The sequence below is a fragment of the Apteryx mantelli genome, chromosome 3, assembly GCF_036417845.1.
Source record: "Apteryx mantelli isolate bAptMan1 chromosome 3, bAptMan1.hap1, whole genome shotgun sequence".
Lineage (NCBI taxonomy): Eukaryota > Metazoa > Chordata > Aves > Apterygiformes > Apterygidae > Apteryx > Apteryx mantelli.
The window spans coordinates 81081330-81105543 of NC_089980.1; the positions used below are offsets into that span (position 1 = coordinate 81081330).

The 24214-nt window shown below is 37.9% G+C and overlaps 1 protein-coding gene across 1 annotated transcript in view; it reads left to right on the forward strand.

Annotated features, from left to right (window-relative positions):
- TRDN (triadin) overlaps window positions 1-24214 on the forward strand; it is a 262339-nt gene that overhangs the window by 173027 nt on the left and 65098 nt on the right. The window contains 7 exon segments of the mRNA XM_067294583.1: window positions 1473-1505; window positions 2847-2873; window positions 10882-10929; window positions 13740-13763; window positions 16543-16593; window positions 17116-17166; window positions 22336-22386. Of these exon segments, the coding sequence (XP_067150684.1) occupies window positions 1473-1505; window positions 2847-2873; window positions 10882-10929; window positions 13740-13763; window positions 16543-16593; window positions 17116-17166; window positions 22336-22386 (285 nt within the window).

A 24214-nucleotide genomic window follows, 5' to 3' on the forward strand; every position in this document is an offset into this window, starting at 1 on the left:
TCCTTATTTTGGATTCACCTGCCATTTCAAATATCAATTATTTTCATAGCTCTGCATGGAATATATCTCTTTTGCATATCCACTGTGCATTCAGTATTAATATTGATTATGAATTAATACTGAATGTGAATATTATTCATATTAATATGTTTAATGATCAAATAGTCAAATCAATATGGTCAAATTATTTCATTTTCTTTTGACAGATCTTGTTTCTTTTAGCTTATTCAACTCAAGGAGAACTCAAACTTAAGGACAGCTGTTCTGTATCATCCTATATCATATCCTTTTTCTAGTCTAGATTAGATTAATGAAGAGATATTATATAGTGAAGATGAGTAGAATATACCAGGACAACTGAGGACTCGTCAGGCCATTTGGATTGCTGTTTATGATGCTAGGTTGTATGTGGACTTGGACCTTAGAGTACAGTGCGGTTTATCTGAGTGAACACTTTCTGTCAATGTGGTTTCTAAAACGCTTACTTTTAGTGGTACTGCAACATCAAAAACCACTTAGAATATGGAACTCTATATCATGATTCCAGTGTGGAAACTGTTAAAATATTAGTATTTCTCAACTGTATTACTACAAAGTTAATGAAGATATCTCCTATAGTAAGCAAGGAGAAACTGCAATTATTAGCGAGCAGTAAGTGACAAACATGGACAGATGTGTATATTTAATAGAAACTGCCATTACCTTGTGATCGGTCAGCTCAAACACTCTTTAATTTAGGAAATGCTCCTGTGTGGAACCAAACCTGCACACCAGAACCTTTACATATGCTTTTTGAAAGCCTTATTTCATTTGCTGACAGCAAGAGTTTATCTCTCTTTTTGCTATTATGAATGTTAACCCTGGCTGGTGGAGCATGTTCAGTTTCCAAGAGATACATTCAGTGTCTTTCTCTTCCCTCTTGGCTGCCCACCTACCTCTGAAGGGGTTTGGAAGCAAATCCTGGCAAGAAGGAAAGAGCTGTTACAGAAACTACTGTTAAAAATTTGTAAAAGCCAGTCATGGTTCTGGTTATTCTCCAATCCCTTTGGAGGGGAAAAAAAAAAAAAAAAAAGGCATCAGGCATACTGTGGATGTCCTGAGGCACATACAGCTGTTCACAGGCCAGCAGTTAGACCACCCTGAAGAAAATGGCAAATGCTTTACTCTTCACTGTTGCTAGAGTTTCCTTTTAGCACCTAATTGTATGAGCTAAATTATCCTTCAGGGTCCAAAATTAACATTTAATCTGACTCTGTTTGCCCAGTGTGACCAGGGTTAAAGAGGTAACTGATGATAACTACAAGGGCTTTTTGGCATGCAGGAAAGTGCTGGAAAACATGCCTGAACTGGGAGTCTAAAGGCAACTGCCACATCCAACAACCACTAGTAACATGATGATAGTTGTCCAGGATAGTGAAACAAAACATTTCAAGAGGAGAAAAGTGTACTTCATTTTTTTTTTTCTTTTTCAGAACCACACAAGAAAGAAAAAATGGTGGAATCTGGTGAATATTGTCATTTTTTCCCTACTTCTCAACTGTCCTAATATATGTTCAAATTAACTCATGTCATAAGAAAATATTTGATTTTTTGTTTGTTTGTTTCTACAGCCAAAACAGCAAAGAAAGAAGTAAAAGTACATGGTAAGATCTGTGAAAAGCAGTAAGTTTTACAATCTCATTTATCTGGTATGATTTTAAGTTAAGACAGGATTAGGTAAAGGGACAAGAAAAGCAAAGCCAGAGATAAATATTTGCCAGTTTAATCAAAATTATTTGAGCAAATGAATGACTGTGGAGCAGCTAGGTACCCATTTGGCCTTCTCCTGGAACAGAGATCTAATCAGCTATAAATGAGAAGTACATCAACCATGAGATTTTTTATTTCAGGTTTTGAAAGGTTTATGTTTTCAAAGGGAGCCTGTTTGGAGGTTACAGTAAACTGATAGAGAAAAACACAAAATAGGGAATTCATAGTTTGCAGGGGAGAAGTAGGTTTTGTTTTTGTTTTGTTTTTATTTGTAGCACCTATGCCATGTATTTTTGCTGTAGCTAGGCACTCTTCTTATCCCTGACAGGAATCTACTTCTCCGTTCATCCAAATTTGGGGGAACATAAAGATTTTAAATTATTTTTACAGCCAAGCTTGATGACTCATTCTTGGCAACTGACTCTATTTTCCTAGACAAATACTGAGCAAAAATATCTACAGTAGTCAATCTATAGAAAAATGAATGTCTCCTACGGCATAAAAACCTGTCATGGGTCTTCAGAATGAAAATGTGAATAATAAGGAAAGAGAAATGTAGAAGTTTGAGTAATCTAGATTTAGTTAATCCAATTATGAAGAATAGTAAACAAATTAAACTGAAAAATACAATATATTCAAGCAATACATTTAAGGATCTTCCTCAATATTAGAATATTCTTCAACAAACTTGAAAAAGGTGTTTTGAATTGCTCCAAATTACTGCTGAAGGAGATTTCTTTTGCATCTCCTTCAACTATGCATGATACATGCCTACTCTGAAACCTGTTTTTCACTTCTCCTGTCATTCTCATTACTTGAAAATAGTGGAGTTATTGAAGCTCCATATATACCTTACCTATTAATCTTGTTTTCCATGGCTTTTGAGCTGCAGGTTAATTACTCATCTGTCATGAGACTGTCCAAATAAGCAACATATGTCTGTCTCTGTTTTCCTTTGCATAAAAACCTGAAGAATGAGTTACAAGCCTAACTTGTGTAGATACCTAGCAAGCTGATGAAAAGAAGAGCTGTCAGGACCAATCTTAGTTTCTTTATGCATTTGCAAAATTTATTTCCTGAACTCTTTTATTTTACAGTAACTGTGGAAACTCAGAAGTTAAAAGGTGGGTATCTATTTGCTTTTTAAATTGAAATGGAAGAATGCTGATGTTGATTTTTATAAATGAAAAAGCATCTTGTGACAAAAATTCTAATAGGTATGACTTACTTAAAAGGAAGTGGACCTTTTAAATAACAAAGGCTCTTCCTTCCAGCACCTCAAAGACCCTTTAAAGAGCAGATGTCTTTTTCCTGGAGTGTCCAAGAACTAACGTACTGTAATTCTCCAACTATATTAAATTCAGTTTCTAACCTTAACTCAAATCAAAAGGTTTTCGTGAAAGGCAGAAAAGAGAAGAAAATAATCTTCTATAGGAATATGACCCAAAGAGCAATCTTTCTCTTTTTCCTGTCCAGCTGTACCACAAAGACCATGACTGAGCAGTTGTTTTCTTTACTGAGTGTAGGGAGTTTTACAGGGAGGTTCACTGAAACAGCTTTTCCCTCCATTTCACGTGAAAAGTGTTGATGGGGGAAGCTAAAAGATACGGGAGCACCAGGGCTTTCTCCACAGTTTTCCCCCTTCCTGAATACACAGGGGGCTGGGACTGGTGAGAAGCCCCAAGGACTTAGGTTCAAGCTGAGCAAATATTTAACTCTTCACATCAGTGTCTGACTTCTACATATATACATTGTAAGATATTGCCTCCAAATTGTCTTCATGCACATTATAGAGAGCAACTGTATCCTAGATACAAATGGAAAATGGGATTGCATGTTACAAACTGCAAAAGCACTTCACCCTGGGTCCGTGCTTATTCATATTGAAGATCACCTTGCTTTACAAACATTCTCACTGAAACAAATGAGACTGCTTATATCAAATGCTTAGACCTGCGAACCACGGTTTCCAAAGCAGTCTGCCGCAAGTAAAAGACAGAGAAAAGAGAACTTCCAGTTTTTAATACTCTACCTGCCGTCTACTCAGCCAGCCTTTTAGTTTACATGTCACCTCTGAAACCCTATTCACATTAACTAGTAAATACTGACACCAGTATTTGGACTAAATTGAAAGGCAGTACAGTGATATTCTGCAGTATGAGGAAGGGTTGCAGCATCACTCCCTTGATGATTAGCATGAGGAAATCAAAGCTGGTACAATATTGTCTTTACTGGATGTTTTTAAGTTCCCTGCTTCATGGGCTAAATTCATAATGCTATGATTGCTTTGTAGCTAATTGTATTAAGCAAAACAGAAACCAGCCTAATTTAGATATTTGTTCTCTTTATACTCCCACCAGGCAAAACACAGAAACCAAGGGAAAAAAGTATGTTGACTTAAGCTTTTGCATTTTTAGCAAATTCTAGATAGCAAAAGCTGAAAATAAATGTAGTTTTGCCACTACGAGTGATTGAATAAAACTTTTCTTTCTTGCTTGAAGCTGCTGGGCAAATCTTTCTGATATATAATAATTTCTTCTGTAATGCTGTATTATGTATTTGATGTCAACATCCCAACACCTCTGAACCCATTTCTGCCATGCCTATACCCATTAGGGTCTGAAAAAAAGTGAAGCATTTGCTTCTTCCAGGATTAAGTCACCTCCTTAAGACATGAGGTTTTCTTTGGCCACTTCTGAGAAGTATTGTCATATACCTCTTAAAAATGTTATCCCCGCTGATTATATTTACTCCTTTATTATGAGTTTCTTTCTTTGGGTTGTTTGAAAAGTTTGTGCCAAGAAGTAGCAGGGTTTTGAATTAATAGAGCCTTTGCCTCTATGCTTTGTTGCTGTGAATGACCCCAAAATGTGCTAAATATTATTTCATATTTTGATAAGAATCAAACATTTCTACACACAATTTGTCTACACTATGTCACCAGCATTTTTCAGGATTAAAAAAAAAAAGTACCTTATGAGTCACTGAATTAAGGGTCAATTGAAAAAAATTTTACAGGAAATTCTTAGTTCACTAAAGGGAAATAGAAATCATTAGTTCCTATTATATCAAACAATCATTCTGTTATTTCTACTGTGAAAAGAACAATCTCACAACTGAAAACCTTGCTCTCAACCATAATAATTTTAGTACAGAATCAGCCTAATATTGAACCTGAAATTCTTCTCACATATTTAAGTAAATAACAACTTGGTTTTAATCAGTCACTAATCCGCATTAAATAGAAACAGCTGATGTTATCGCTGGAATAATTGTTAATTTTTGCAAAAATACTTATTAAAAAGAAGTCTAAATTTAACTGCATGCTGCTAATTTTGAAGCTCAAACGAAACCTGTTCTACGAGGGAAAAATGATATTTGTTTTAAAATGTTACAGCTCTTCCCTTTGCCTCTTAATAAGAATCACAAATGAATACTGTTGTTTACTTCTAAATATAATTTTTTTGCAATGCCAGACAAATTCTAGTAGTCTTTAGCAGTTATACCTTTCACTAAGTCTGAAAAAGACCCTTGCTTTTCTGTCTGTATTTATTCATTCTTTTATTGCTGCTCTTTATTTACTTATTTCCCATTTTCCTGCTATTAATCCCTTTAGATTTAGCAGCTCTCTGGGTGCAGTTTGGCTTCCAACACTTAGTAGCTGTTGGCAAATCTTAAAATTTGTTAAATATGCTCATGGAAAGCAAGCAGTCTTGGTATGAAAACAAGGGAGGTTTTTGATGTAATTCTCTTCTTTGGTAATCAAAAAAATTAATCTTCTATCATGGGAGGAGCTCTGGGCCATTCCTGCTAGCTTGTATTTCTGGTGAACTAGCAAGCTCATAGGAACTTTTGTCTCAGCTTCTCACATATGCTTTCATAAATTCTTTACAGCAGGGAATTTTTTTTCTTTGTATAACTGAAAAGTTCCTAAAGCATTATAGACACTTCTGAGGTTCATGATTTCATGATATTAGTGATGTTATTACAAGGAAATCCTGTCTATGACTTCAGGGTTCATATGTGGTGAATGAGTGAAGTGTTAGCTGTCTCCAGTCAGAGGGCTTTCTTTTAGTTTTCCTTCACACCAAGCACACATCTCAAAATAGCTTTAAAATCAGTGACATTTTGGAATGCATATTTCTGGTAGGGATGCTAGTTATGCAAGCTGCCTCTTTCACGATAAAGATATTTTGACAAAGTTGATTGTAGCCTACAACTATTAAAGATGCCGAAGTACTTGATTGATGAAAATTGCTCTCCTGGCTACTTTTGGCGCAAAACAAAATCTGCTAAGTTCTTTCTCATTTGTTTTCCAAAGAGTTTATGATGGAATCAGAGGAACAATTATTTCAGAAAGCATGCATTTGATCTACATTATGCCAGGTTATCAAGAATTTTGCTGAAAAAATGACAAAATATAACAGGGAAATGTAAAGGCAGTCCAAATTCCATCTACTTCATTTATTTTTTAACTATAATTTACTGGAAATGGGCATCTCTGGCAAACTTCTGCTTTTGCCTTTATATGCATTATTTTTTCCTGTTTCAGGCAGATTTTTTTTATCCCTGACCCTCTTCTGCTGTGGAGAAAAATACTGCATCCAGGTTATTTAAGCCATGCTGATAAAGAACTAGGCAAATAGACAACACCTACAATGTGAGCCACTTTTTACAAAGCCCCTTTTTACACCTTTCAGGCTGTCACCCAGAAGAAGTGGCAATAACTTTGAAAATGCTCAGTGGAAGGGATGAAATCTTGAGCTCTTCAGGAAACATGTCCCTTTTCTAAAGAAAACAAAAGAAAACCTTGTTTGGAGCCTTACTCTAAGCATTGGTTCTAAATATCTAGACTTTATATTTATAGAGATTGTTAAAGTGACATTGCTGGTAAAAAGTCTCTCAGCATCAGCCCAGCAGCTCACAGGTTCTATCTCAAAAATTTGCTGATGAATAATGTAATGTCCTGCTTGCCCTTCCTTATACCAGTCTGCCATATCTAGATGGTGCTACTTGGCAGTTTCCAACAGTTACTAGAGGTCTGTTCTGTCTTGGTAAGTTCTTCTAAACAAACACTCACTCACAGAAATGAGAAATTAGGGGTACTGAATGCATTGATAGCTAGAATATTATCAGTAATGATAGTTTTTATTTTATTTTTATTTTTTATTTTTAAATAGCCTCATGGATGGCTGGTTTCTTCATCAGAAGATCCACTTATTGTCTACCACTGCCACATGATTTTGGTGACTCTGCATACAGCTGATCTTCTCAGAAAGCTATATTGCTCTTCTAGCTTGCTGTCCAGCATCCTGAAAATACTTTTTGATTTTCATTCCTTCCGTATTCCAGTTTTCAAAAATTGAACAAACCAAAATTGCTTTAGTTTTGACTAAAAATGGTAAATGTGCTTTGGAGAAAACAAGAGTTCTTAAGAATTATGTTTACTCTTATCATAGATGCTTTTTACAGCTTTTAAGAAGCTAAAAATACATTTTGGAATGCATATGGGACCTGGTTCCTGATGTCTTTTTTCATATCTTTTTTTTCATATTAAAATAGGTCTATTCTTCAAGATGTTGACCATTTGAGCTAGATTTTTAAAATTACTGTGATATTAGTTTGCTCACACTGGCAGGTCTCAGTGCCCAAATTCACCTAGGAATGCAGGTCTCTAGTATGTTGTTTATTTAAACAGTTTTTTTGATCTGGGCCTGAGTGACATGGCTGTTAATAATTGAGATCTACAATAAGGAATTTAGGAACTTTGCTCCTCTTTGACTTTCTATATTCTCAATGACACCAATACAAAGTTAGTTACTTGAATAGAAATGTAGTACTTACATTTTTTTTCTGTGGATCCAGTTGGTCATCCTTTCAATCTAGACTTGACCTTCAGCAAAACAAGGTACCTGAGGTAAACTGGAGTGCAGAGGTGCAATACTTTACCATCTTCATGGAACTTGCCCACAGGCACAGGCTCATCTTGCAGTATCCCAGGATAAACAAGAGCAAGTTACAGTGGAGCGGTTGACGTGTGTGAGCTTGTACCTCCTACTCAACGCTAAACAGTTCATTGACTCCCAAAGCAAGGATCTTAATTTACTGCCATTGTGATGTGCTGTGTTCCACACAACAGACATGGTGTTGAAAATATATCCTTGTTTGACAAGCTGAAATAACAAGCTGAGCAGATTCTGTATGCTGATAACTCTAGTTGCAAAGACGTTTCTTTACTCAAGATATCAGTCATTTGAAGTGAAGTAATTTTCACTGCCCAGTTTACCTCCAGCCATTTATGCCGATTGCTTACTCTTTGCACTTCTTTTAAACTAGGCAGTGACAGTGAAGCATATTTTCTTAATGCCACATTTTTTGTGTCTCAAACACTGCAAGGGAATACCTTTTTAAATTAAAAGCAACTATTTTCATTTGGCATAATGACTATAAAATTTTGATTTTACAGAAGTGAAGCACTGGTAGTACCATTTACAGCTAACAAATATGTTTACATATTTTCAAGACTGTTGTCCCTGAACAATTTAATTAGATGAGAAAAAATATATGTTGTTCTAAATGCATTCAGTGATCCACAGGAAATCTTGTACATTCCCAAACCTACTATGTAAATTATCAGAAATTATAAAAAGATACCCCTATTTGTGTGAATTCTCTAAGAGAGTAAAATATAAAGGGGTTCCTTTCCTGCACATCCTCTTTTTAGGTCATTTAATCCCTAGTATGGAGCCATGAACAAATAGTCTCTCTGTCCCTTGTCTCTCAGACTCTACAAATCAGGAACCCCAGATCCTGGAGGCAAGAGAGAAAGTCTGGAGGAAGGAAGACTTTCCCTTGGTGGAGGAGGAGTGGGTTAGAGATCATTTAAGCAAACTTGACACCCACAAATCCATGGGCCCCGATGGGATGCACCCACGAGTGCTGAGGGAGCTGGCGGACATTATTGCTAAGCCACTCTCCATCATCTTTGAAAGGTCATGGAGGACAGGAGAGGTGCCTGAAGACTGGAAGAAAGCCAATGTCACCCCAGTCTTCAAAAAGGGCAAGAAGGAGGACCCAGGGAACTACAGGCCAGTCAGCCTCACCTCCATCCCTGGAAAGGTGATGGAGCAGCTCACCCTGGAGGCCATCTCCAAGCATGTGGAGGAAAAGAAGGTGATCAGGAGTAGTCAGCATGGCTTCACCAAGGGGAAATCATGCCTAACCAATCCGATAGCCTTCTATGATGGAATGACTGGCTGGGTAGATGAGGGGAGAGTAGGGGATGTTGTCTACCTTGACTTCAGCGAGGCTTTTGACACTGTCTCCCATAACATCCTCATAGGTAAGCGCAGGAAGTGTGGGCTAGATGAGTGGACAGTGAGGTGGACTGAGAACTGGCTGAATGGCAGAGCTCAGAGAGTTGTGATCAGCGGTGCAGAGTCTAGTTGGAGGCCTGTAGCTAGCGGTGTCCCCCAGGGGTCAGTACTGGGTCCAGTCTTGTTCAACTTCTTCATCAATGACCTGGATGAAGGGACAGAGTGCACCCTCAGCAAGTTTGCTGACGATACAAAACTGGGAGGAGTGGCGGATACGCCAGAGGGCTGTGCTGCCATTCAGAGAGACCTGGACAGGCTGGAGAGGTGGGCAGAGAGGAACCTCATGAAGTTCAACAAAGGCAAGTGCAGGGTCCTGCACCTGGGGAGGAATAACTCCATGCACCAGTACAGGTTGGGGGTTGACCTGCTGGAAAGCAGCTCTGCCGAGAAGGACCTGGGAGTGCTGGTGGACACCAAGTTAAGCATGAGGCAGCAATGTGCCCTTGTGGCCAAGGCGGCCAATGGTATCCTGGGGTGCATCAGGAAGAGCGCTGCCAGCAGGTCGAGGGAGGTGATTCTCCCCCTCTACTCAGCCCTGGGGAGGCCACATCTGGAGTACTGTGTCCAGTTCTGGGCTCCCCAGTACAAGAGGGATGTGGCACTACTGGAGCAAGTCCAGCGAAGGGCTACACAGATGATTAGGGGACTGGAGCATCTCTCTTATGAGGAAAGGCTGAGAGAGCTTGGCCTGTTTAGCCTGGAGAAGAGAAGGCTGAGAGGACATCTTATCAATGTGTACAAGTATCTGAAGGGAGGGTGTCGAGAGGATGGAGCCAGACTCTTTTCAGTGGTGCCCAGCAACAGGACGCAAGGCAACGGGCACAAACTGAAACACAGACAGTTCCATCTGAACATGAGGAAAAACTTTTTCCATGTGAGGGTGACAGAGCACTGGAACAGGTTGCCCAGAGAAGTTGTGGAGTCTCCTTCTCTGGAGATATTCAAAACCCGCCTGGATGCGATCCTGTGCAATGTGCTCTAGGTGACCCTGCTTGAGCAGGGGGGTTGGACTAGATGATCTCCAGAGGTCCCTTCCAACCTCAACCATTCTGTGATTCTGTGATTCTGTAAACCGGTAGACTAAAGCTTGTGAATAGACAATTGGATGTATCGAGACATCCTGACTTGAGTTGTTACATCTGCTTCTCTCTGTCATCAGTTAAGGTCTAGCAGCCCTGCTGCATAAGTGGTCTGAATTGCTCTTCTCTCTTGTACTCAGAAGTCATGGTCATCACAAAGACTAAATTGGGTGTCTGTAATATATAGTTTGACTGTGGCCTGTTACCTTCAGTGAGACTAAATACATGAATACGTTGAAGTATTTTGCTGTCTCAAGGATACAGAGTGGATCTGGTGCAAACAGGTGCAAACAGGAATCCCCACTCGTGTGGGGAACCCTCGTGTGGCTGTGCAAAGTAGAGCCCTGCTTGCCCGGGTCTCTCTCTGCACGGTTATATGATATGCACTGCAATTTATTTTCATTTGCTTTTGAGATCAAGAAAAAAAATAGTTATTCATTTATCAAAAGAAAAAAGGTTCCATGTTTGCTTTACTTCTTTTCTTTTTAAGATAGTGGTTTTTTTTTCTGATATATGACCACATAATAAATATTGTTGACCTATCTCATGGTTGCAAGACTTTGAAATCATTTGCTTCAAAGTAATCTCTAAGCATTTAATTACTTTAGAAAGGCTTTGTCTATTGGAGCAACACTTCTGACTAGAAACCTTTCTTAAACCTTATCTTTATTTTGCAGCAGCACCTGAAAAAAAGGAAGAAAAAACAAAGAAGGCAGCAGAGCAAGGTAAAAAAGAAAACAAAGCATGTTGGTACCATTTCTCTTAAAAAGACAATGGCACAGAGAAGAAAATCTCAGATGCAGACAGCTGGATGACAACAGCCTTTAAATCCATTGCTCTATTAGTATCTGCCAGAGCTCTGCACTGTTTACTAGAGCAATAGAGAATTTCCCTCTGGAACCTGGCTTTGTCCCACTTCCACAAAACTACAACCCCCACAAAAAGCTTAAAGTGAACAAATCACTCACTTCAAGTTTCTGTTCTGGGACTTTCATGTTCCACAAATCCTATGAGAGTTTTCCTATTCCTGTAGCCTGGACAGGGCTCAGCCTTTACTTTTAAGTCTTGGAGAGTGAGTTGCAATGAGGCACAGCTGCCCCGAACTCGGCAGAGCTGCCTTTCTTACCCCAGATAAAACCTTAGCTCCATGCAGGTCCACTGCAGTTTGCAAAAGCTTAAAGGGCTAATGGAGAGCAGAACTTGTAGCTGTAACAGAAGCATTAGGATTGGTATGGATGAGGTGCGAATGGGAAAGTTTGGGTGTGGAAGAACCAGAGGAAGGAGGCCTATAAGAATGGCATATGTTGATGGCACACAGATCAGCAGGTCACAGAGTCTGCATACGGCTTCCCTGGCCACGCAGAGCAGGAAAATCAAGGCAAATCTACAACAACAGGCAGTCTACACTTCTTGTAACAGGGGTTAAAACAAAAACTCAAGCTATTAAGAGATGATGGTGAGAAGACAGAAAAAGTTTGGAGTCTTACAACATGTAGTTAAAGAAATGAAGGAAGTGAAAAAATCCCAGAGGCCAGACAGGATGGAGAGGGAAAAGGTCATATTACTTTCAGCTCCTAAAGTGTACAAAAAGACACAGAGCACACCAACATAAGGCTGCAAAACTAAGAAATACCTAGGATATATGTTGGGGACTTGATAGCCATCGCTCCTTATCCTCTGTGACTTTGGTCACTTGAGCTATTATCCCTTTCCTTTCTCTTGTTTCTCAGCTTCAGCTTTACTCAGCAGTACTCACACCAGTGCAAGCACCCTGCAGCAGCTGTCAGCTGCTTGCTAGTTATCAAAGAAAATGTTAGAATTAGGAAGGCCTTGCCCTAGATTTCAGGCTTTGTCAGTCTGGGTGTCTCTATGCTGTGTCCCATTGGCATACAAGTGCTCCCCAGCCACCTGCACTGCCTTCTCTCTGTTTGGCCATCTCATACAGCAAAGAGGTGGTGTTTGCTGGAAGTTTTGTCTCTTTTACAAAGTGCCATTAGATGGGAGTTTATGTGCAAAATATTTTACCTGTGCTGTAAAGAGCACAGATTGTGCAGTATAAACCATGAGGTTGGCACTGAGCAGAGTTTTTTAAATCATTGGTTTAAATTACACCCTAGTGGAACTGGAAGAGGGTCGAAGTAATTCCAGTGGCGGCAGCAGCAGCTCTGTCTCCCCATGCAAGCAGCCATTTAGTTTCTGCAAGTCAAAATAATAAGAACAACAAGTAGTATCTCTCTGCAACAACTACTGCAGCTTCTTCCAAGGGCTGGCAGCAGCTCAGCTCCTCTGGTGCAGAGAAGTGAATGTGAACACTTGAAGACAGTACTTACCACTGCTTCTTATCCCTATGCCCTATAGATACTGAGCAACTACCAATCCAGTCATCGTATAAAGAAAAATGAGCCAAATTCAGGAAGTTTTTTGAATATTATCATATATTTATATTTCTCATAGAACAGTAAAAAAGTAAGGTGATGGAAGCAGCTCTGACTGAAGAGAAACTGTACCTAATTCACTCCTCCTGGTGTCCGAAAGCTCTGGGGAAAAGTGAGAACTCCTTTCCTTAATCAGAAAAGTATGAATTTAAAATGAGGGGGATTTTTTGAGCCTTTAAGGCTGAGAAATGACATCACTTGTTATCTATCATACTCCAGGATACATGATAAAAAGAAAAGGGAATCTCAAATAGTCAAAATTAGGATTTGTGCTTTAAGAAAAACATTATATATAATGAGACTTGCAGCAAAATTTGGAGTGTTGGCAGTTCTCTTTGTTTAGCAATCATGACATGGCTTCATTGCTTCAAACTTTTATTGTTCAGTGACACTGTTGTGGTTTTGGCCTCAAATGCTCACTTTCTAGAAACAGACTAAAAGGTTGTAGCAATATTTATGTCCACTGATCTCTTATTAGTGATAAAACAAAGTTACATGTGCTGTTACCATCTGCTGGAAGCAGAGCAAGAAGGCAAGAAGGCAGCGAACTGTCAGAAATGACCGGAGAATGGGCAGTGCTTTAACTCTTCACCCTGTTTGTTTGAAAAATGACATGAACAAGTGTCAGGATGTTGCCAGGGAGTTAGTACCTGTTATTTTAAAGCAACTGTGAATTGATACTTAAAAGAAATGAGGAACAGGCAGAGATCTTCCGGTGACATATGACATTACTGAAAAAAAGAGGTAATTATAATCAGTTAAATCAGATTGTGTGAGACTGGATTTTTTGTTCACATGTCTGCAAGATATTAGGTGGGAACCATGAACTTTTTTCACATACACTCTCAAGCAACAATTGAGTTAAGCTATATTTAGGCACTTAGGAGCCCCATCTCTTTAAATACATTTTCACTAGCTGCTTGTTATTACAAATCATTTCCTATGTGAAGATATATCCCAATGTAATGAGGGCAGGAATTTAAAAAAGTTTTTCTCTTTTTTCTTTTATCCTTTTCCCTTTCCCTTTCCTTTTCCTTTCCTTTCCTTTCTTTTCCTTTCCTTCCCTTTTTCCCTTTCTTTTCCTTTTTTTTTTTCCACAGATAAACCAAAGATGAAACAAACGAGTAAGCTATACCTTTAGGTGCTACTTCTCCCTATAACTGATAAAGCAATGTCAGATCTGTAAATGAAAAACAATGTATAAAAGCTACTGCTGTTAGTGAGATTTGTAGAGTATGGTTAATTAGACAGAAAGGATACAACAAAGCTGGTAACAGTAATAATGGATAAATAGAGAAATTCAAATCTCTTTAAGGCAAAGGAATTTGGCCCCATTACTTTATACTTTTCCTTGACAAACATAAAAGACATGTACTAAAAATCCATTTGTAAAAGTTTGTGTTTATTATTTTACACACAAAATTCTTCTCCCCAAATCTGTTAGCCTCACTAGAGGTCTCAGCTGTGTAGTCTGGTGTCAATATAAGCTTAACACTGAGAATCAATACTGAGCAAGTAACCGAAGTTTTTTGTCGTATTTATGCAACAGGATGTCGTTTTGCCATAATTATAATAGACTAACAGTCCTCAGTAAGTTCAGTCCTGAAGAATGTCCAGCGCTTATTTACAGCTTAAGTTCCTATTTCCAAGTTATTCCTGGGTCATTCTTTAAATTCTTCAGCAGCATCTGTGTCACATGCCACGTCACCCTAAGAGTTAAATTTTCTCCTGGAGATGACACCGGTCTCTGCAACATCTTCCCAATGGTTTCCTGGTTTAGGGATCATTTGAGACTTCCAGCTTTGTCAGTCATGACTTAAGCTTTTAGTTCAGAATTGTTTAATTTTCTTTTTTTTTTTAAATCTATCATTGAGGTAACAGATTCTGAAACAATCTGGACAACTGTAGTCTTTACAATGGAGGTACACGTCGCCTTGAAGTTTTCATGGGCAGGCTCCTGAATGTAAAGGGTTTATATTACACAGTAGCTAATTTGTTATGTTAATGACATAATAGCATGTCTTTTCAATGTTACTTGAATTAATCACAAAACCTTATTTGAACTGGGATTCACAAAAACACTTAAAAAAAGATCCCGTCTCTTCCAGTCTCCTCTCTTTTGCACAGAGCATAGTACTGACTATGGAATACCTCCTGGGAATCTTCTGTAACACAAAAGGACAGGTTTTTCAGCCTTCCCATTGGATTTCATTTCTCTTAGCATTGATTTATGTCATTAATATTTAAATATTGGTGAATTGTTTCTTTTCTGCCTTTGAGAATGAGTGACTGAATCATAAACTGGTGAGTATGAAATGTAAAAGTAGAAGCCAGAGGGCAGAGGTTCTGAAGCAGGTGTTTGGGATATGGTGAGGATGGAAGAAGAGACCTTTAGTACAATAAAGTTATACTTTCAACTTTGTTGAACAAAATCCATCCCCAATCTTTTTCCTTTAAAAATGGTATTGTTTGAAAGTATCTTCTTTTTAGAAGTAGGATGTAGAAGGAGAAATATAATGAAATATTCAGACCTTGAAGTCAGCCCCATCGCAACAGGAGTTTCACTGTCACCAGTAAATGCAGTTTTTCTACCTGATGGTTTCATTTGCTGTTAATAAAATCTCATTGTATCTGAATCACTTGAATGCATTCTTCCACATACTCTGTTCATTTTACACAGAGCCCAATACTAAATCATGAACAAGAAGCTTTTTTGAAACAATGATAAATTACTATTGGATACATTCCACATTTTTGTAACAAGACTGACAACTGTGAATTGTGTGTGCTTCCAGTCCGTAAGCAATAGACACCAAAACTAGCCACTTTTACAATTGCCAGTTTCAGATTTATCTGCTAAACATAGTACAACTTCCTTCTAAGTAGGAGTCTTGACATCTTATCCTATGTACAAAACCTAAGTAGGTCTTCTAATAGAGTGGGTCTTCTAATAGAGTTAAGATCTTCTGGCACCAAATTGCTGCTGAGTTTCTCAGTAGAAAGAATTTTTTTTCTACAGATCTAGTGGAGAACATTTTAATTTTTTCCAAGACAATTTCATTTAATTAGTATTTCTACTAACCAGAGTAACCAGTAGCCAGATGGTTAAAATTCTCACTTAACATGTGGGAATTCAAAATTCAATGCTCTGTTCTTTCTGACTAGCCTGTTCTGGGACAATATCTTTGGTAATTTTTTGCGGGTGTGACGTTTTGGAGGTTTTGGTGTTATCAGTCTAGAAGCATGATCTCACATGCTGTATGAAACAGAATTCTTCTTTTCTTTCTGGTCCAAATTATTTCTCATGCCTTTTCCAGGGGAGTACCTTTCATCTTAAGGATCCATTAAGATTGGTGTGGCCTAACCGTCTTCACCATTTGTCTTTAGTCAGAGTAAAAATAACTTTTGGTCCTCCTATTTGTCACACTTGTGGTGTTCTCTCAATTCAATAGTCATCTAACTCTTTACAGAAGAATAGTTCCAATAAAGAGATGCTTGGATTTGCTCAGCAAGAATGGACAATTGTCTGATAAAGGAAGTAGGTGACAACCAACTCTAATGAGTCAAAATTGGCAAAGGTTCAGTTTTTTCCTTTCTGGTTAAGAGAGTTGAAAGAATGTCCTTGTCCCATGGCAAGTTGCTACTGAAGCTTGTAAATTTTATAGGTTTCATAATTAAATCAATAAAAGGCATTTAGTGGACTGAACTCTCTGTGAACTGAAACGTGTGTTTTGTACAACTCTGCCAATTACTCTGCTTATCACCTTCTTACATTCTTTTAATGTATAGCTATAGTCTCTAATATGATCTAGATGCTTCATTATCTCTTAAAATTTAAATTTGTAGTTTCACTCAGTTACAGCTTCTGACTGTCACTTTATCACTGTGAATACTTCTTTACAGATCCTGGAAAAGAGAAAGAATTGAAATCTCCAGCTGCCACAAAAGACAAAGGTAGCACTGCAGAACAAAATTGCCTAAAACCCAAAGATACATGTCCAAGGAGAAAAAGTCTTGTAATATATGGGCCTTTCTGCTTTTTAACCATAGCTTAGGAATTTAAGAGCATAATAATGTATCACAAAATGTATGATAAAGCTTAATTAGTATTACCTGAATTGGAATCGCAAATAGAGCTTTGGTAATGTGAAATATCTGTAGGAAAACTTAGAAGTCCAAACTCAGAATTTAGGACCACTTGTTAACATATACTATCACACACTACAAAGTGAAATGAGTGTTGAGTGTTCTTCTTAAAGTTAAGTAGTACAGTTAAGCATCACATTTAAGAAATGTTCATGGTTTCACTGTGTCAACATGCTAAAATAGATCAAACCAATGCTTTTTACTGCATATTAAATTGGTATCATGGCATAGTTAGAAACCACCAAATATTCAATCAATCATCATCCCAGAGTTATTAGATGTTAACCTTTCATCCCTCTAACTTGAAGATTAATAAATTACTTTTTACAGAGCACACTAAAGAAAAAGAAGGAAAGAATCCTACAGCTTTAAAAGATAAAGGTAAGCATATGCAATAGAATATAATACTGTTTTAAAACCACAGAAAGTAGAATGAATATATTCCTTTTAAAATAATCATTAGAGATCTTGTCTGCATGTATAAAATATGATCTCAATATTTAACTGGTTGAACTATTTTGAACTATTGAACAGGATTTATAACATGAAAAAAAGGAATAACAAAAAAGTGGAATATTTTGAGCCACTAAACGTTCAGAAGCCACAAAATTAGTTAAATAAATATCATAAAGTCACTTTGAGTTACAGTTAAGAACCTTCTCTTCTGCACAATACAAAGTGTTAAACAGGAGCCAATTAGCAAGGTTTGAACTGAATGCTTGCATAAATCTGTGGACATAATATGAATAAAGTAAAGCAGTAGCATATGAGTGGGTAACATGCCTGCTGGGCTCTGTAAAAACTCTAGTTAAAACCTCATAGTTTCATCCAGTCAACCATCTGAGACATGAGATTTTGTCTGAATCTTTCTTTTCTTCCTTGTTTTTATCAAACAGTTCCTACGTCTTTTTTTTTTTTTTAATTTGGTCAGAGTAAACAGCTAGCTCTGCTGAATTTCTTTTTGTCCATTATTCTGTGGGGTGCTTTTTACTCATCGTATTGCTTCCTTCCTTGCAAAAGGTAGCTATATTTAAAAGGTGAAGTCATTTATGGATAATTGTTATTTGAGAGGTGCTACAGGATGAAAATATCTACCACACACACATATATATGAACATACTTATTCTAAATTATCATCATTATATATTATTTAAAACAACTGAATAAAGAGTTCAGTTGTAGCACATGGGAAAGGGAAAGAAAAAATGTAAAGTTAAAAAGGAATGATTTAATCACTAGGCATATTCTCAAACTCCTTGAAACCATGCTCACTCACCCACTCTTGTTTAACTGGGCAATCATTAGTTAATCACTTCTTTGTACATAAATTAAAATTAAATCATAATTAAATAATTACTCTGCAAACACTTTGGTTTTGCATTGTTCTTCTATGTGTGTTCTACTCGTAACGCTCACATGTCCCATTCACATAAGATTAGTTATTTGGACCAGAATTGTATATCAGAACCCTTCTGGGGTCTTGCAGCCCTCTCCACAGATTGCCTATGCTTTGAAAACTGTAATTCCCTCATGTGGTTGTTCTGTAAAATATTAAGGGGTCCTCTGATCTGTTTGGAGCAGAAATGCTTAGCCTGCTGCTCCTTTCAAAGGGTTACTGAAAAAAAATGGGGAGGACACCCAAAACTTTTTTCATCTTTGGCAAATTTCCTTAGAACCGATGGAAAGGAATTTGCCAGCCCTGAGCAATCTTCTGTGACATGACCTTCTTCACTGAGTGTTCCCACAACTCTGCTTTTAGCTCCTGGGCTCGCTCGCTCTCAAGAGGTCAGGGACTTCAATCACCAAGTAATTAACTGTTACTTCTAACCTGGCAGAGGAGGCTAGACCTTCTCCACCCAGTCTTCAGGAAGGAGCAGGCAGGAATTTATTTTAAACACTAATCTCAGGCTTCCTTTATATCAGATTTCCTACATTTTAGGAAAACAAGGCAAAAGTCTATGTAAAAATTTCAACATATTACTCAAGTAATACAAGGTTATATGCCCAATGCATTACTGCTACTAATAGCCAAGGTCTTGACCTACTACTCAATGCTGAATGTAGCAGTAAAGGTCCAGCTGGCTCCAGAGTAGCTGCAGCAACACTGATGTCCAGTCCTACTGACCCTGTCCCCTTGGCTCCTAAGAGCACTCGCTGATGCAGCCGTCACCATTTCCCATAATAGACATCAGACTTCACAGTTAAGTGTCTGAGAATATGGGTATTGATTAGCTAGCTGCAAACATCTAAATAGCTCCATTCAAAATATATTGGCAGGAAAAACCCTATAGGAAGAACCTATATAGCTGTATGAGAGAAATCCTTAGAAATCTTGGTGCGTTTCTAGACTATGCACTTTGCCTACTGATTTCTAAATTATTCAGCTATATAAATATATATTCAGCACTATAAATCCCTCATCTTACATGCCATATTTGCCCAAACTATAGTTTCTAAATTAATCAAGCCTTAGTTCTGTGCCACTTTTTCCTCTGCCCATTGCCAGTTCAAGGCTTCTCAGCGGGCCTCAGTAAAGCTTAACCAGGTTAATGGGACCTTCTTTTCACTCTTAGCAACTTGCTATCTTACAATCTGCTTCTTAAAGTGTGTCTTTTTTGTCACTTATTGAAGGACAGGGGAAAGTAAGGATTTTAAGATTGCATACAAATCCTAATTATGTATCTTGGGAGTTTGTTACTATTCCTGTAAAACCAAGTAGAGGAACTTTTTTAGATGAAGTGTTAAAAACTTGTAATGATTAATCTTCCCCTGGCACCTTTTGCAATAAAAGAAGCATCATCATACCTCATTCTGATTGAAGAATGGGCTAAGTTTGGATGAACAAGAAAGTGAAATATTACCTGGACCAGAAACACTATCATAAAACAGGCTATCTTTCTTGAACTGTTGCACAGTGTTTTTATTTAAAGCAGAGACAGGAAAAATAAATCCCTGAATTTGGAGGGATCACTAGGACACTCTATAGATCATAACCTCACAATGTTACCATATCTATTTTATGAGGTGAATAAAATATCTTCAATCTTAGAGTCTGGTTTTATTGGCAGCAATTAAGGAGAACACTGGAAGAATATACCTTCTTCTATTGTCCTGTGATAAAGGGCATCTCAAGACTGTTTCTGAATTTAAAGAGCTTTTTAGCTCTTTCCTGAAGTAAAGAAGCCCATTTACAATAACTAATGTAAAAGCTGATTTTCTGTTGATATGAGCATGTTCAAATAATGGCAGGCCAAGGAAACTCTTTGGGATAATGTGCCATGCAGTCTTTTTGGTAGTTATCTTAGCCAACTAATCAGAGCAGAAACTAATTCATCCAGAGTCTCTAACTCTTAAAGCTCATGATAGACCATACATATCTCCTCACTGTTTTTTTTTTCCAAGAAAGCCACTAGAATTGCACTATGCTGAGTTATTAAAGTGACAATGTGTGCTGTACAGATAATGCAAATTCACTCTGACTCTGCGTTGCATGATTTGTTTTTCAAGCAAATACCCCTTTTTCCCTCTTGTTTGCTTTTGTTGTGTTTTGGGATATCTTTGCATTTTTACTTATGTCACTTATATGTGGGAATAAGTCTATTTATTTCTATGCCTCTACACGGGGTGGTAGGGGAAATAATTCAGCAGTGTATATTTCTTTCTTGCCATACACATAATAGCACATTGTCATTAAACAAAACAAATGTGCTGATTTGCACTTGCTATGCAATGCATCTGCTTCCTTTAAAGTAAATATAAAATGAAATAACATCTTGCTTGTAGCATTTTTTTTATCTTAACTTACAACACACACTTTTTTCTTTAAAAGTAGAAAATTATGTTGTGACAGTCACCCACGTGGAAATGAAATCACCGACAGATATTAAATAGAAGGGACTAAAGCAGTGACTTTTCAGTTAATATTTCTTCCTATTTCTGCCTCCTGATTTGTTGCTGCCATTTTCATGAAGACTAAATCTTTTTCCTTAAGAGTTCACATGCTGCTGCAGCCATGTCTTTCTATACCATCCTCCTATCCTGCCCTAGCCTCACCTATGGAGAAGGATGCAGGATGAAAGCAGGGAGACAAATGTTGGCATTATGCCAGCTTTAGTTTCTCTCCTGGGACCAGCAAGGAAGTGGTCAGTCAAGAGCAAAAGTGTGAACAGTCTCCAGTGAACCCCTGTTTAAACCCCTAAAGATGAAGATCTGCTCTCTGGAGGAGAAGTAGCACTGTGTATCTCTGTAGCCTTGGCTCACAGAGAGGGTACATCAATGCATGGTGGAGAGCATCCTGCACTAGTGCTGAAGTTGTAAGGGTTGAAGGTGCTGAATCTCCTTTAAGAGCTACAAAACATGGGAAATCTCAGAGAGACCTGCTACATGGGTGACAAAAGAACTCATGAGTCAAAGCCCTCCGCCCAAGGGGAAGGGTTTGTCCTTGTGGCTGTAACAACAGCTGTTGAACCTCTGAGACCACAGACAGACATGCGAGGCAAAATGGCCAGCTGGAAGGTATTGCCTCTAGACTTCCTGTACAGTCAGCACAGGGGGAGGCAGAGGCTCCTTCAAAGGAGTTCAGAGCCTTCACGCTAGAAGTTTGCTCTCAATCCTCTGAAGGAGCCCATCTCTTGCTGTGGAGATTAGGCTTCTAATTTAAGTACCTGTCTCCGAATGGTGTGATTTCTCCAAAGGCTTCAGCCACACTGGAAGTGAAGTTATAGCGTTACAAATCACACTAAAAGCCAGATGGATAAGTGGGATCACATTCTGGTAGTATGGCAGCCAGGAGGATGCTCAGAGTTTTAAATTTATTTTAGGAGGGATCCTCTTTTAGCTTAATATGTTTTTACTGAATATTTAGTTGCTTTTTTTTTTAATAAATGATATGAAGTTTTTTCTAGACACTTAGGTGTATTTTAGGTCAGATGAAATATAATTGGGTCTACTTAGCATCCTGCAAGCTGTAATATTCTCTCACTCAAATCACAGACATTCATAAGGCTATGAAATTATTTCCTGACTTCAGAAAAAAGAATTGCATCCTAGCATTCACTGATACATACACTTAAGGAGTCAGTCGGATATTGCTTTCAGAAAGTGTCATATGTTAACTGTTTATACAATGTAATGTATGTTTTCCCGTACCTGCTGACCCAAAATGCATGGTCCCTAAAGGACTAAGGCAAAGAACTGAGCTTCAGTCCATTTGAGAAAATAGAAGAACCTTTTCCAACTTCATGAAGTTTTGGATAAGGCCTTAAGAATCTCCAATCCTATAGCATTACTTGCAGTTCCCCCTTCTCCTTTCTGACTTCTTTCTGTGAAGCTCTCCATGGATATAGTGACTTAAAATAACTAACACTATTGCATTTGAGGAAATGTAAGGTGATCACAGACCAAGTAGAAAGGATGGAAAGAAAGGTCAAAGCTACATCCATTTATGTGCATGAATTTAGTCTTGATCTTAATAACATGTTGGTTTTTCTTTCAAGTTTAGAAGGAAGGTCCTATCCTCTAAGTCTCAAAAACTTAATTACCTCCCCACAGAGTCTCTGAAAGGAAAAAATCCCAAGAATCCGGAGGGAACAAAGGAGAAAGGTAAGTGAAGAAGTTAAGAAATTCTGTAACTGAATATCAGAATGACTATTTAATGCCAGGAAAAGATCTCAAGTATAAGTATACAAGGATGGGAAACCAAACTCATTCTCGTTCCTGTTTAGTTAATTTTATCCATGGTATTGTTTTTGACAGCAAATTTTAATGCTCTTAGGAACTGTTACCAAAAGGCCTCTGGGTAACTACATCTGGGCTTATTTTTAATGCATCCTGAGAGAAATACTGAATGCATTTTTATACCACTTTTTGACATTAATCAGTCAAAATGAGTTGTCTAAATTCCAGAGAGTCACCTTAGACTCCTTTTTATAGCTGTTAGAGAGAGACACATCCCAAGAGCTATTTAACTCACCTGCTCATTTCTTACACCTGCATTAGCACTGTGGTTTGGAGCAGTAGTGTAATGCCAAAGCAGATCATCTGAATATCCCATTGCTTTCCTTGCAGTAGTTGTGTGTGCAGAGTGGCTTCAATGTGCATGAACTAGATTCTTTTTGGAGAAAACTGAACCGGACCCTCAAGTCCAGGCTCAGAGCAAATGTGCCCCTACCTGTAAGAAAGATGTAATAGTCTGAAATAATGATTGCTCCTTTGCATAACCTTGAACCACATGTGTGTTGGGGACAGTCATGCCAGGGAACCAGATTGAATCTAATCCACGGTAGACTGCACAGAATGAATACTATGGAAATGTAGGCACAGCTGCTTTAACCTAATGAGCTGCTCTTGCACCAAATTATTTGCTAGGGAATTTATAACCAGAGATACCTAGAAATTAATAAATGGAAGCTTTGGAAAGCATTATTTTAGAAACACTGAAATCATCCATGTTAACATTTACAGCCAAAAAGATGTTTCAACACTTTTGCTGGTTTTACACTTGCTGGTATCCACATGAGCTGCTCCTATGAATTCTCCTTTTAGAGCTTCAAGCCTCAGTTCCACCTGAGCACATTCCCATGATAATAGATGGTTATAAGAACTTCATGCTGCATTAGAGACATTCAAGCACAGAAGAAACGTATTTTTAAAGAAAAATACTGTTTGGGGAGGAAATTATTTGGGTGCTTACTGTTAAGTCTATCTTTGAATTTTTTGCTAAATTGGCACTATATGCAAGGGAAGAATCAAGCTTTTGGCCTGGCTTTGCACTTCACGATATTCACACATCTTTGTAAATCAAGAAATTTCCTTTCAATAAAGTAGAATGAATTATCTTGATTAAGTATTAAAGGATCATTATGCATTTTAATGTGATAATTCAAAACAACTGAAATCTAAAATATTTGTTGGTATATGACATTTTACCATAAATTTCAGAAAATCCATGGACTTTATCTGTAGTGCATAGTTAATGGCTATAGCTAAATTATGTGGCTGACTGAGAATGAGATTGACTGAGGCTACTGACAGATCCAGGTGTTTCAGGTGACTGAAAGAAGTCAGCATTTTTTTTCTTGATTTATTGGCAAAGATGGACATATATATCTCTAATCTTTCCAGATGCAGTGGGTTGGCTTACTGGCAGTGCACACCAAAGAAGGCATGCATAGTTTGATAGTGCCTATTTGGAGAAAACATTAATTGTTGCATTGTGCCATATATCAAAGACAAATACTAAGAACTATAGGATTCATGGGCACTTCCTACTTTTTGGAGACTACTGAAACATCTCAAACATTTCAGGGAAACAGCAACGGCCAGGAGAATTGTGCATGCTTCCTGAGCTGTAAAGGCACATCCTAGGTCCAAACTGTGGTAAAGTCCCAGTTTTCTGAGAACTGGATATATTTAGTGCAGTCCCTATAAT